Source organism: Mustelus asterias, chromosome 6, assembly GCF_964213995.1.
Source record: "Mustelus asterias chromosome 6, sMusAst1.hap1.1, whole genome shotgun sequence".
NCBI lineage: Eukaryota > Metazoa > Chordata > Chondrichthyes > Carcharhiniformes > Triakidae > Mustelus > Mustelus asterias.
The window spans coordinates 131,515,874-131,531,419 of NC_135806.1; the positions used below are offsets into that span (position 1 = coordinate 131,515,874).

At 46.3% G+C, this 15,546-nt stretch overlaps 1 protein-coding gene across 1 annotated transcript in view; it reads right to left on the reverse strand.

Annotated features, from left to right (window-relative positions):
* Window positions 1–15,546, reverse strand: part of galntl6 (polypeptide N-acetylgalactosaminyltransferase like 6) — a gene marked incomplete at its 5' end in the record, with an annotated part of 862,172 nt that overhangs the window by 237,189 nt on the left and 609,437 nt on the right. The window contains one exon of the mRNA XM_078213889.1: window positions 5,454–5,639. Within this exon, the coding sequence (XP_078070015.1) occupies window positions 5,454–5,639 (186 nt within the window). The remainder of the gene's footprint in view (window positions 1–5,453; window positions 5,640–15,546) is intronic.

A 15,546-nucleotide genomic window follows, 5' to 3' on the forward strand; every position in this document is an offset into this window, starting at 1 on the left:
GTATGCCAATATTTCTAAGGGCTCTACCATTTACTGTATACTTTCTTTCTGCAGTACACCTTCCAAATTGCATCATCTTACATTTGTCTGGGTTAAATTCCATTTGCTGTCTTTTGGCCCAGGTCTCCAGCTGATTTATATCCTGCTGCATCCCCTGACAATCCTCCTCACTATCCCTACTTCCCCAACTTTTGTATCACCTGCAAATTTACTGATCAGATCACCTACGTTTTCCTCCAAATCATTTATATATATTGCAAATAACAGAGGCCCCACCACTGATCCCCGGGATACACCGCTTTTCACAGACCTCCAGTAAGAAAAGTACCCTTCCACTGCCACTCTCTGCTTTCTATGTCCAAGCCAGTTTTGAATCCATCTTACCAGCTCACTTCGGATCCCATATGACTTCACCTTCTGTATCAGCCTGCCATGAGGAACCTTATCGAAGACTTTACTAAAGTCCATGTATACAACATCCACTGCCCTGCCCTGGTCAATTTTCCTTGTCACTTCCTCAAAGAACTCAATCAAGTTGTCTGTATAGTGCACAAGAAACAATACTTTTCACTGTATGTTAATACTGTGACAATAATAAATCAAATTAAATCAAAGAGTTTGTGAGACATGACCTCCCCTTTACAAAGCCATGCTGCCTATTGCTAATAAGCTATTCTCTTCCAAATGTGAGTACATTCTGTCCCTAAGAATCTTCTCCAATAATTTCCCCACTACTGATGTAAGGCTCACAGAGGAACAATGTTAACTACTCTCCAGTCCTCTGGTACATCGCCCATGGCTAAAGAGGATATAAAGATTTTGGCCAAGGCCTCAGCAATTTCTTCCCTCGCCTCTCTCAGTATTCTGGGATAGACACTATCTGATCATGGGGACTTGTCCACCTTAACATTTTTCAAAACCTCCAATACCTCCTCCCTTTTTATCTCAATATGTCCTAGAATGTCAACAGGGTTGTGCAGGAGATATGGCTAGAAACAGTAGAGATAGGCCCAAAAGCCTGCTTTTGGAGTTTTGATGAAAAACTGAGATAAAATATAAATGAAAGTCAAATACATGTACAAATGTCAAAATTTACAACTTAATACTTAACTACATACTCTTATACGGGGAGGGAAACTGTAACTCAGCTATGGAGGCTTTGGACGTTACAGCATAGCTCCAGGAATAGACCATTTAAACCCTCAAGCTGTTCCTGGCATTCAATAAGATCTTGGCTGATTTGTAACCGAACTCTATGTGCCCAGTTATTCCCCACATCCCTTAATACCTTTGGATAACAAAGATCTATCAATTCTAAATTTAAAACTGATACTTGATTTGAGAATCAACAGTCATTTGAGAGTCAAAAGCTCCACCACCTTTTGCATGTAGAAGTGTTTCCGAATTGCACTCCTGAAAAGTCTGCTTCTAATTTTCATCCGATATCCAGCCCTAGATTCCCCAAGGGCAAATGGAGGTTGACTGTTGGAGGATCTGCATCTCAGTCTATTTTTTTTTAATTCATTCGTGGGACATGGGCGTCACTGGCTGGCCAGCATTTATTGCCCATCCCCAGTTGCCTTTATTCAGAGGGCAGTTGAGAAACATAGAAACATAGAAAAACTACAGCACAAACAGGCCCTTCGGCCCACAAGTTGTGCCGAACACATCCCTACCTTCTAGACCTACCTATAACCCTCCATCCTATTAAGCTCCATGTACTCATCCAGGAGTCTCTTAAAAGACCCTATTGAGTTCGCCTCCACCACCACTGACGGCAGCCGATTCCACTCGCCCACCACCCTCTGTGTGAAAAACTTACCCCTAACATCTCCCCTGTACCTACCCCCCAGCACCTTAAACCTGTGTCCTCTCGTAGCAGACATTTCCACCCTGGGAAAAAGCCTCTGAGAGTCCACCCGATCTATGCCTCTCAACATCTTATACACCTCTATTAGGTCTCCTTCGTCTCTCCAAGGAGAAAAGACCGAGCTCCCTCAGCCTATCCTCATAAGGCATGCCACTCAATCCAGGCAACATCCTTGTAAATCTCCTCTGCACCCTTTCAATCTTTTCCACATCCTTCCTATAGTGAGGCGACCAGAACTGAGCACAGTACTCCAAGTGGAGTCTGACGAGGGTCTTATATAGCTGCATCATTACCCCTGGGCTCCTGAACTCAATCCCTTGACTGATAAAGGCCAGCACACCATACGCCTTCTTAACCACCTCCTCCACCTGTGGGGCCGATTTCAGAGTCCTATGGACCCGGACCCCAAGGTCCTTCTGATCCTCTACAGTACTAAGAGTCTTTCCCTTTATATTGTACTCCTTCATCCCATTTGTCCTGCCAAAATGGACCACTACGCATTTATCTGGGTTGAAGTCCATCTGCCACTTGTCCGCCCAGTCTTGCATCCTATCTATGTCCCTCTGTAACTTCTGACATCCCTCCAGACTATCCACAACCCCACCAACCTTCGTGTCGTCGGCAAACTTACCAACCCATCCCTCCGCTTCCTCATCCACGTCATTTATGAAAATGACAAACAGCAAGGGTCCCAGAACAGATCCCTGGGGCACTCCACTGGTGACCGACCTCCATTTAGAAAAAGACCCATCTATACCCACTCTCTGCCTCCTTTGGGCAAGCCAGTTCTGGATCCACCGGGCAGCAGCTCCTTGGATCCCATGCCCTCTCACTTTTTCCAGAAGCCTTGCATGGGGGACCTTATCGAACACCTTGCTAAAATCTATATAAACCACATCTACCGCCTTCCCTTCGTCAATGTGTTTAGTCACATTTTCGAAGAACTCCACCAGGCTCGTAAGGCACGATCTGCCCTTGACAAAGCCATGCTGAGTATTCTTGAGCATACTAAACCTCTCTAAATGCTCATATATCCTGTCCCTCAGGATCTTCTCCATCAGTTTACCAACCACTGAGGTTAGATTCACCGGTCGGTAATTACCTGGGCTATCCCTATTCCCCTTCTTGAAAATAGGAACCACATCCGCAATCCTCCAATCCTCCAGCACCTCTCCCGTCTCCATCAACGATGCAAAGATCATCGCCAGAGGCTCTGCAATCTCCTCGCTCGCCTCCCACAGTAACCTGGGGTACATCCCATCCGGACCCGGCAACTTATCTATCTTGATGCCATTCAAAGATTCCAGCACAACCTCTTTGTTAAAGTCCACATACTCAATCCTTTCAGTCCACCGCACGCCTGCAGTACATCCACCCAGGTCCTTCTCCTCTGTGAAAACCGAGGCAAAATACTCATTGAGCACCTCTGCCATTTCTACTGGTTCCGTACAGACTTTCCCGCCTTCACCTTTTATAGGCCCTATTCCGTCTCGTCTCATCCTTTTACTCTTCACATATTTATAGAACGCCTTAGGGTTCTCCTTAATCCTACCTGCCAGGGCCTTCTCGTGACCCCTTCTGGCTCTCCTAATTTCCTTCTTTAGTCCTTTCCTACAAGCCGTATACTCTTCTAAATCCCTATCTTCGCCAAGCTCTCTGAGCCTTTTGTACGCTTTCCTTTTCTTCTCGACTAGGTCCCGCACAGCTTTCGTGCACCACGGTTCCTTTGACCGACCAACACCTCCCTGTCTGCTCGGAGCATTGTCCTGTAGAACTCTAGACAGACATTCCTTGAAAAACTGCCACCTCTCTTCAGTACATTTCCCCGAGAATACCTCCTTCCAGTTTACTCCTCTAATTTGCTGTCTAATGTTTTCATATTTCCCCTTACTCCATATAAACACTTTCGTAGCTTGCCTGATCCTCTCTTTTTCCAATGCAAGCCTAAAGGAGATAGAGTTATGATCGCTATCCCCAAGATGCTCTCCCACTGAGAGATCTGACACCTGTCCAGGTTCATTGGTCAGTATCAGATCAAGTACAGCCTCTCCTCTTGTAGGCTTGTCCACATGCTGTGTCAGGAAACCTTCCTGAACACACCTAACGAACTCTTCCCCATCCAATCCCCTTACCCTCGAGATATTCCAATCTATGTTTGGGAAATTAAAGTCTCCCATCACAACAACTCTGCTATTACTGCATCTCTCCAGGATCTGTTTCCCTATCTGCTCCTCCACCTCCCTGTTACTATTGGGCGGCCTATAGAAAACTCCCAGCAAAGTGACCGGCCCCTTCCCACTCCGAACTTCCACCCACAGAGACTCGGTGGACAATCCCTCCACAGCATACACCTTCTCTACAACTGTGACACTATCCCTGATCAGCAGTGCCACTCCACCCCCTCTCTTGCCTCCCTCCCTGTCCTTCCTGAAACATCTGAATCCCGGCACCTGGAGTATCCAGTCCTGTCCCTGAGACATCCAAGTCTCCGTAATGGCCACCACATCACACTTCCAGGCATCGATCCACGCTCTGAGCTCATCTCCTTTATTCACTATACTCCTGGCATTAAAGTAAACACATCTCAATCCTTTGGTCTGAGCTCTCCCCTTCTCTATTCCCTGTCCATCCGCCCTCATTGAGTCAACCACATTGCTGTGCTCTGGAGTCACATGTCGGCCTGACCTGGTAAGGACGGCAGATTTCCTTCCCTAAAGGACGTTAGTGATCCAGCTGGGTTTTTCCGACAATGGTTTCATGGTCATCAGTAGAATCCAAATTCCAGATATTTTTTATTGAATTCAAATTCCAAATTCGGGATGCAAACCAGGGTCCCCAGAACATTCGCTGAGTTTCTGGATTAACAGTCTAGCGATAATACCACCAGGCCATCATCTCCCCTGGTATGGTTCAGTCTGTTGATGTGGACCTGGGATAGCGAGAGCGTGCAACAATTGTATTGAGGGGTTACCCCCTGCTTTGACAGCACCTTCTGATAGCTGAATGTCCAATTATCTCTATGATGGGGAACCAAGTGATTCCGGTGTTAATATATGAGTAAGTTGGCCTTGATCTTTAAGCAAAATGTCTCTGTTCTGCTGCTGCGTTGACCTAGGATCGATTGACTTTGAGTCCCACTGGAGTCATGTCCAGAACTGTTCAGACCCCTCTACCTCCATGACTATGATATGTATGTAGCAGGGAGGGAAGCTAAAGGGCACTGCTTTTCAAATCCTTCCTTCAATGTGGGCTGTTCTAAGCGCAACAGCCACCTCCCCCCGACCCCACCCCCCCGCCCCCTCACTCATTCCTCCCTTTCCAAAGTCCCTTTAGGAACCACGTGTGGGATATTCTGGCCGCGATCGCCCCAGAACTGGAAAATCCTGGCTGAGGTCAATGGGCCTTTGCATGGTCCATCCCCAGCTCACCCTCACTCCCCGCTCACTATGACTCCCAAAGTGGGCGGGACGGGAAAATTCCCCTCCACGTTTGTACCCTAGGAAAGAATATGTTTGGACTCAAGATCAAACACAAAGAAGTTACGTGGGTTGTTGTCGTTAAGTGAACCTGGGTTGTCACTTACCGAGCAGCGGCGGTAACCAGTTCACATTGGCCTCACAGTGCGAGTCGAGGAAGGTCAAAACTTCACCTTTGGCCACCGAAGCCCCCAGCAACCTGGTTCGGATCAGGCCTTCCCTCTTCCTGGTGCGCATGATCCTCACTTTTGGAAATCTGGCCATGTATTCCTCTAAGCGTTCTTTCAAATGTTCTGAAAAAAAAAATAAAGAGCGAACATTTGAATGCTGTTTTGTTTATCCTGGATTGTGCAGATTTAAGGCAATTGATCAGAAAGGTAGAAGCTCTTTGCATGTTCAGAAGAGATTAGGCACTTTTTGTTATACGGGCACATGCCAACTTTCTCTCCCTACGTTCCATGCCCCTTCTCCAAGGCTTTTGACTCCTTATTGGGACATGGCCCATTCCAGCTGGTCACTCTGCCATAACACCGCAACTACTCTAACTGAAGTCACAAATAACATCCTACGTGATTGTCACCAAGGTATACTCTCCCCCTTCTTAACCTCACTGCAACATGTGACATGGTTGATCACATCCTCCTGATACAACACCTCACCACCATCACTAAGCTGGGTGGGACTGTACTAGTCTGCTTCCTCCATCAGATCATGGCGAGGAGATTATCAGCACTTCTTTGCCCAGTCCCAGATATCATCTGATGTTTCTTGGCCCCCATCCTATTGGCACAGTGGTTCGCATTGCTATCTCACAGAACCGGGGACCTGGGTTCAATTCCCGGCTTGGGTCACTGTCTGTGTGGTGTCTGCACGTTCTCTCTGTGTCTGCATGGGTTTCCTCCGGGTACTCCGATTTCCTCCCACAGTCTGAAAGACATGCTGATTCGGTGGATTGGCCATGCTAAATTCTCCCTCAGTGTACCCGAACAGGGGCCAGACTGTGACGACTAGGGGATTTTCACAGTGACTTCATTGCAGTATTAATGTAAGCCTTTACTTGTCACATTATTAAATAAACTTTAAACTTATATCTTAACTACAACAACCAAAAACACATTGGGTGGAATTTTCCAGCCCTTCGCACCAGTGGGATCTTCCAGTCCTGCTGATGGTGGCGACCAGTGATGAGTTCCCTGGTGGCGGGACTGGCAAGCCATGCAAAGCGCCATAGACATTGATGGGATTTCGCCACTGGAAAACATGCCACAAGGACGATGAATTAGGATATGCACAGCAGAATTTTTGTTGACCTCAAGTTTAGGGAATGTAGAGTGTGGGTAGCTGGCCAGACATGTCTTGGAATAGTCAAAACTGCAGGGTCTCAGCAGCTGGAAGAGCCAAGAACATGAATGGAGTTAGGTGATAAACAGAGATGGGAATGGGCAATCTTTCTCTGCTCATTGCAGATATACACAGCACCAGGGACCCAGGTTCACTTCCGGCCTTGGGTGTGTTATAATTCAGGTCAGGAACTCCAAAGTGTTTTATGAAGTCCGCTTGGATCATAAGTTTTGCAATTTGAATTTGGCTGGGCTGAGCATGAGATGTCTCACTTCAGGTATGATTCAACTGACCCACGAGGGAGCTTTTACCAAACAAAGTTTATTTAAGGATACAATTAACATACAGCAATAACTTTTACCGATTACAAACAAGGAAATAAACAACCATGACAGTTAGGACTGAGGTGGGGAGAAATTACTTCACTCATAGGGTTGTGAAACTTCGTAATTCTCTACCCCAGATTCTCCATCGTTGAATACATTTCAGGCTGGGTCCGATAGATTTTTGATCTCTCAGGGAATTAAGGGACATGGGGAGAGGGTGGAAAAGTGGAGTTGAAGCCCAAGATCAGCCATGATCGGATTGAATGGTGGAGAAGGCTCGATGGGCCGAATGGTCTACTAATTCTCTTATTTCTTGTGTTCTGGTGAATTTAGCAGTTTGGTGGCCCAGCATGAAAAGAGATGAAACATAGAAAATAGAAGCAGTCGGAGGCCATTTGGCCCTTCGAGCCTGCTCCGCCATTCACTAAGATCATGGCTGATCATCCAACTCAATAGCCTGATCCTGCCTTCTCCCCATATCCTTTAGAAAGAAGTCTCACAACACCAGGTTAAAGTCCGACAGGTTTATCTGGAATCATGAGCTTTCAGAGTCCTGCTCCTTCATCAATTTAGCCCTGAAGGAGCATGAAGGAGCAGCACTCCGAAAGCTCGTAAGTCTAAATAAACCTGCTGGACTTTAACCTGGTGTTGTGAGACTTCTTATTGTGCCCACCCCAGTCCAATGTCCCCCATCTCCACATCATACCCTATAGAGATCAGGGAGGGAAAACTGGAAGGTTATGTCAATCAGATGAGATAAAAGGCTTGTTTGTGGCGGTGGGGGAGGGGGAGTGGTGAACATTGGTGGGGTGTCAGGGGAGTTGGGGGGGTGCAGAAGCATAAACGGTGGTGGTGAAAGTGGATTGAATGGTTTGCTTGTGCGTTTGTTCTATGTTGCTCGGTGTAATGCAGTCCCCACTCTTCAGATTCTTGACAGTCTCAAATATCCATCAAGTACCTCTTAAAAAAACAAAGCAAGCATTATTAAATGGCTGTCAGATGCCACATTGCCAGAGTCCTTTAGACATAACCACGGGTCCCATTGCAGTAAAACCACTCCAGTTTAGTTTTGCGTTTTATGAGGAGGCTATTAAACACCAGCTAGATTTATATAGCCATTAATGGGTGATTAATGGGACCTCCCAGAGAACACCAGTAAACTGGCAGACAGATCATTGCGATAAGTTGGAGTAGAAAAATAACACCTTTACGTGGAAGTTTGGCTGTCGGTTTCCCACATTTTTCCTGTTTCCCGTGTCCGTCCTGTCTGACTACTTGCTGGCTGTCATGGTAGGAGCACTGGTTGCTGGTAACGAGATACTGGGGCAAATTTTCCTCTTCCGCCTGCCACAGGAATCGAAGCAGGCGAGGGGCGGACCATGGAAAGGTCCGTCAACCTTGGGCAGGATTTTTTGGTTTTGGGGTGAGCGCAGCCAGAAAATCCTACCCATTAAATCAGCACTCTGCACTCCAACTATCTATGGGGGAGGCACCTCTGAACTCACTTGAGTCAGTGGTATTGGCATAGCAAAGTGGGCTCATTTCAAGAATCAAGGATGGTCCTCCAATATGTCCCTGAGAGAGTGCTGCACTGCTGGAGATGTCACCTTTCAGCTGAGAACCTACATCGAGGTCCTGTCTGCTTGCTCAAGTTGCTGTAAAAGATCCCCGGACATCATGGCGAAGAAGAGCAGGGACATTCTCCCCCATGTTCTGGCCGATCACTGTCATGACAAAACAGTATCTGGTCTTTATCGCATTGTTCTTTGTGTTACCTTGCTACTCATAAATTGGCTGTTGCGTTTCTCTACATTACAATGGTTAAACTTCAAACATGCACTAATTTTCTGGAAAGTGCTTTGCAACATGCTGAGGTTGTGAAAGATCATAGAATCATTAAATCATAGAATCCCTGCAGTACAGAAAGAGGCCATTCAGCCCATCATGTCTGCACCGACTCTCTAACAGACCATCCCACCCGGGCCCTATCCCCGGATCTAGGTGTATGTGTGCATAGATCCCTGAAAGTTGGGAATCAAGTAGATAAGGTTGTTAAGAAGGCATATGGTGTCTTGGCGTTTATTGGTAGGGGGATTGAATTTAGGAGTCGTAGCGTTATGTTGCAACTGTACACAACTCTGGTGCGGCCGCACTTGGAGTACTGTGTGCAGTTCTGGTCCCCACATTACAGGAAGGATGTGGAGGCTTTGGAGAGGGTGCAGAGGAGGTTTACCAGGATGTTGCCTGGTATGGAGGGGAGATCCTATGAGGAGAGGCTGAGGGATTTGGGATTGTTTTCGCTGGAAAGGCGGCGGCTAAGAGGGGATCTTATTGAAACATATAAGATGATTAGAGGTTTAGATAGGGTGGATAGTGATAGCCTTTTTCCTCTGATGGAGAAATCCAACACGAGGGGGCATGGCTTTAAATTGAGGGGGGGTAGTTATAGAACCGATGTCAGGGGTAGGTTCTTTACCCAGAGGGTGGTGAGGGATTGGAATGCCCTGCCAGCATCAGTAGTAAATGCGCCTAGTTTGGGGGCGTTTAAGAGATCCGTAGATAGGTTCATGGACGAAAAGAAATTGGTTTAGGTTGGAGGGTCACAGTTTTTTTTTTTAACTGGTCGGTGCAACATTGTGGGCCGAAGGGCCTGTTCTGCGCTGTAATGTTCTATGTTCTATGTTCTATGTAATTCCACGTGTTTACCACACTAATCACCCTAACCTACACATCTTGAGACACTAAGGGGCAATTTAGCATGGCCAATCCACCAAACCTAAAATCATAGAATAGAATCATAGAATCTCTACAGTGCAGAAGAAGGCCATTCGGCCCATCAAGCCTGCACTGGCAATAATCCCACCCAGGCCCTATCCTCGTAACTCCACGTATTTGCCCTTGCTAATCCACCTGCACATCTTCCGATTGCGGGAGGAAACCGGAGAAAAACCACGCAGACATGGGGAGAACGTGCAAACTCCATGCAGACAGTGATCCAAAGCCAGAATTGAACCTGGGTCCCTGGCACTGTAAAGCAGCAGTGCCAACCTCTGTGCTGCTCCATTGATGGTCTATAAGAGCATGTTCTCTTTTTCTTTTTACTTCTCAGGACCTCAAGAGTCAACCATGTATTTATTTATTAATGTCACAGGTAGGCTTACATTAACACTGCAATGAAGCTACGGTGAAAATCCCCTAGTCGCCACACTCTGGCGCCTGTTCGAGTTACACTGAGGGAGAATTTAGCACGGCCAATGCACCTGACCAGCACATCTTTCAGATTGTGGGAGGAAACCGGAGGACCCGGAGGAAACCCATGCAGACACGGGGAGAACGTAGGGCAGGATTGGAGTTTATATGGAAGACAGATTAGGTGGGGGACGGCAGATTTCCTCTCTCACCCTCTGAAGGTAAGTGTGGTATTTATAACAATCCAGCAGCTCCCATAGTCATTTTACTGATGGCAGTGCACAAAACATCCAGGTGGGATTACGAATTTACAAACATTTCAAAACCAAATCCCAATATTTCCAGCAATCCCCTTGATGCAAATGGAACTTGCTCAGGTCAGAAGCCCGATTTAGACGTCACCTGATTTGAAGCTCCATTGACTTTAATGGAGTGTAAACTTGCCGTTCACAATGTCACTCAGGTGAATCGAGCTGGGAGAATCAAAGCTTCCCACACTTAATCTGCAGAGTCTCAACATTGCTGCTTGAGGACATGCTTATAATTTAACATTCCTACCAACAAGAGACTTTCACTCTCTCAGCAATGAGGTCTTTCCTAAATTTTCTTCCGGGTTTATTGGTAATTATGCGGCCGCGCTCACCCCCAGAACGGACCTTTACATGGTCTGCCCCCCACCCGTCCGCTATGCTTCCCATGGTGGGCGAGATGGACGAATTTCCTCCCGCCCGCCAACCCTTCTATTCAGAGCCCTTAGTTTTACACTGCTCATCTTTCCTTTCTTAATTTAAAAAAAACCCTCAGCAATCTCTCTTCTGGAGAATAGAGCCTTGACACTTCAGATTTTTTTGTGAGTCGTAATCTCTCAGTTCTCACAACATGTTTGTGCACCTTCTCCGGTGTCTCCGTGCGCTTTTTGTAACATGGAGATAAGAACTGAGTAGCGCACTCTAGGTGTGTTCCAACCAAGGTCCCACACACGGTTTCCTCCCACACCCCAAAGACATGCAGGTTAGGTCGATTGGCCATGCTAAATTGCCCCCTAGTGTCCAAAGATGATGTGGAGATGCCGACATTGGACTGGGGTGGCCACAGTAAGAAGTCTCACAACACCAGGTTAAAATCCAACAGGTTTATTTGGAATCACGAGCTTTTGGAGCGCTGCTCCTTCATCAGGTGAGACCATAAGACCATAAGACATAGGAGCGGAAGTAAGGCCATTCGGCCCATCGAGTCCACTCCACCATTCAATCATGGTTGATTTCAACTCCATTTACCCGCTCTCTCCCCATAGCCCTTAATTCCTCGAGAAATCAAGAATTTATCAATTTCTGTCTTGAAGACGCTCAACGTCTCGGCCTCCACAGCCCTCTGTGGCAATGAATTCCACAGACCCACCACTCTCTGGCTGAAGAAATTTCTCCTCATCTCTGTTCTAAAGTGACTCCCTTTTATTCTAAGGCTGTGCCCCCGCGTCCTAGTCTCCGAGTGGAGACTCTAGGCTCTGAGTGGAGGAGCCTGATGAAGGGGCAGCGCTCGAAACCTTGTGATTCCAAATAAATCAGTTGGACTTTAAGCTGGTGTTGTGAGACTGCTTACTGTGTCCAGAGATGTCGAGGTTAGATGGATTGGCCATGCTAAGTTGCCCTTTAGTGTCCAAAGATGTGTAGGTTAGGTGAATTGGCCATGCTAAGTTGCCCTTTAGTGTCCAAAGATGTGTAGGTTAGGTGAATTGGCCATGCTAAGTTGCCCTTTAGTGTCCAAAGATGTGTAGGTTGTGTGGACTGGCCATGCTAAATTACTCTTTAGTGTCCAAAGATATGTAGGTTAGATGGATTAGCAGGGTTACAGGATAGATGGATGTGTGGGGTTACAGGGCTAGGACAGAGTGGAGGGCTTGGGTGTGAGGCTCTTTCGGGATTTGGTGCAGACTAGTTGGGCTGAATGGCCTCCTCCTGCACTATGTGGGTTCTATGGTTTAAGCAGAGATAGACCTTTATACTTGAAAGGGAACCATTTAAAGGTCAGTCAGGAAAGAGCAGGAGAAGTGGGACTAATTGGATAGTTCTGTTAATGCGCTGGCTGAAGCAATGATAGGCTGAATGGCCACTTTCCGAGGTACACAATTCCACTTGGAATCACTGATGAGGAAGAACTTTAATGATCAGTCGCTGGATATCTTTCTTGAACCCAACACGGTTTATCATCTTCAGCTAAGAGAATGCAATCAAAGCCACAATGATAAATTGTGGGGAGTGACATGCTTTGCTGCATACGTTACCACTCCTTCCCTGGGTCACTCTGTTATTAGTTTGTTACTGATACTGCATCTTAAGTAAAGCCAGCTATTTAAATTGCGCAGTAGCTAATGAACAAGGGTAGTCAGATGTGAAAGTCAGCACCCCTGTCAGGTATGCTGTGAAAACGTGCCTGATTGCTAATTTAAAAACAAAATCCATCGTTGTATCTTGCTTGCAATTGATGAAATAAGGTAATAAATCACATGCACAATACATGCCAACTCAACACCGAGTTGTCTGCCAAAGTGAAAATCAGACTGCAGAGTGACAAATAAACGGTAATATGGAAACAAGAGTTTTATATTCTTGTCAGCAGGGTGACAACATTTGATAAAGGGTAGCACTGAGCTTTCTCTTGTGCTGGTTAATGAGCAAAAGTTTTGAACTCTATTTATCCTCCAGACACAACGTCACTGAGTTTGAAAGCCTTCGTGGTCCGTGCACAATTCTATTTGATCTCCATGAAAAGTTGGAAGATTTAGTGAAAGTTGGACTTGAAACCCCTGCTTTTTCTCGGTGTCCCACCATGCCTCAATGCCGCCTCACAAGCGACCTGACCCTTGACCTGGAAGTGAACTAACATCGCGGGATTAATGCCAGCATAGCTGTCAATCGATTGTGCAAATGTTTTTTTTTCGCTGAGAAACTTAATGCTGGACAGGCCAGGGTGGAAGAGTAAGAGAATTTTATTTTGACTCAGTAATGTGTTGGAGCTGTCTAGATGCCCCTTCTGAAATGGTGGTGGAAGCAGAGTCAAAAGGGAATTGGATAAATACTTGGAAAGGGAGATTTTCAAGATTTTGAGGAAAATGGCAGCAGGATGGGTCTAATTGGATAACTGTTTGAAAGAGCTGGCCAGGGCTATTTGGGCAATGTGGCCTCCTTCTCCTTCTGGACTGTACAAGTCTCTGCAGGCTGATGGTCCCAGCAATTAAGGCAGGAGAGCTTCCATTGCTGAGCCTGGCAGACCTTTTTTGTGTTGCAAGAGAATTCACGATTTCCCAATGTCCAACAGCACCATTAAAGGCCTATTTTTCGAAGCAATCAAAATGGAAAGAGCAGGAATTCCACTGCAATGTTCCCAGCTATAATGATGTTGGGAGCTGTTGGTCTCTTGCGCTTGAAAGACCAGTTTCTGCTTCAACTCACCCATTGCCAAAACCTCATCCATGCCTCTGTTCCCTCAACTCTTAGCTATTCCAAAGCCCTGCCTCTGTAAACTGGAGCTCATCCAAACTCTGCTACCCATATCCTAACTCACACAAAGTTCCAATCGCACATTAATCCAGCAACTCGCTGGCCTAATTGGCCCTCAGTCTGTCAACACTTTATTTTTAAAATGCACAAATCTTGTGTTTTAATCCACCTTGGTCTTTTTCTTCCCTATCTGTAACTTTCTCCAGCCCCACAACCCTGTGACATTGCTACACTCCTTCACCTCTGCCTCCTTGTTTAGAATCATAGCATCGCTACAGTGCCGAAGGAGGCCATTCATCCCTTCAACCCTTCAAGCCTGCACCGACAACAATCCTATTCAGGCCCTATACAGTAACTCAACGTATTTACCCTGCTAATCCCCCTGATGCTAAGGGGCAATTGAGCACAGCCAATCCACCTGCACTTCTTTGGACTGTGAGAGGGAACTGGAGCACCCGGAGGAAACCCACGCAGACACGGGGAGAATGTGCAAATTCCACACAAACAGTGACCCAAGCTGGGAAACGAACCCAAGTCCCTGGCACTGTGAGGCAGCAGTGCTAACCACTGTGCCACAATGCCGCCCATAACTCCACATCTCTCATTTCCATTTTGATTCACCATTGGCAGCTAAGGGCCGGATTCTTCGACCTCGCTTGCATCCAGGATTCTCCCATCCCACTGCAGTGAATGGAGATTTGGCTGACTGCCAAATTCCCCGTCCTCGCTAGCAACAGTGAATTCCGGCCTGTGTCCTTTGCTGCCTGGACCCAATGTTCTAGAATTTTCTGCCTAACCCTCTTCATTTCTCCCTCCTACTGTTTTTCGACGTTGATCAGTGTTAACTACTGTCAGACGACGCTCCTCGTTAAGGGAGATATATTAGTGCCAGTTGTTGTTGGGGTAGCTATGGTACCTCGTGTGAAGAGGGATACATTAAAAATGAATTATCAGTTGTCCAGCTGATCACATATTAGGTCCATCTTAGAATCACGCGAATAAGACACTGTAGAGCGATGGCCTAATAGTATTATCACTAGACTATCAATCCAGAAACTGAGCCAGTTTTCTGGGGACCTGGGTTCAAATCCCACCACGATAGATGGTGGAATTTGAGTTCAATAAAAAAAATCTGTAATCAAGAACCTACTGATAGCCATGGAACCATTGCCGATTGTCAGAAAAACCCATCTGGTTCACTCGTGTCCTTTAGGGAAGGAAATCTGCCATTCTTACCTGGTCGGGCCTACATGTGACCCCAGAGTGACAGCAATGGGTTGACTTTCAACTGTCCTCGGGCAATTAGAGATGGACACTAAATGCTGTCCAGCCAGCGACGCCTATGTCCCATGAATGAATTTAAAAGAAACTATCTATCTGGAAAGCAAGAGGCAGGGGAGGGGGGAGAGGGAAGAAAAATAATGGAAAAAGTAGCAAATAAATTAGAAAAACCTCTCGTTACACATTCAATGATTTGCTTGAGAAGCTCAAGGTATTAAGGAGCCGTCTTTGTGTTTGATGGATATTGTCACCACTACTTCTGTCTCATTATAATTAATGGACAAGCCTTGGTGGCTTCAAATGGCTTTGAATGTATATCTTTAGTCTAATGAAAAGTTCTCCTATATAATTAATGTGTTACCTTTCCTCGTGGCCCATGGATTATGCTTGTTAGGGCACTTGTTCTAAATCTTTATCGTAGTCTCAAATACTTTGGAAGATTTCACATCTCGGGGTGATTAATAGCTAAGTCATGTTACTAGGATGTAAAGCATCGCATCGACGGGATAATTGGTCTGGAAACAGGAAACAGAGGGCAGGGGTGAAATTGGAACCTGCCAGTTTGG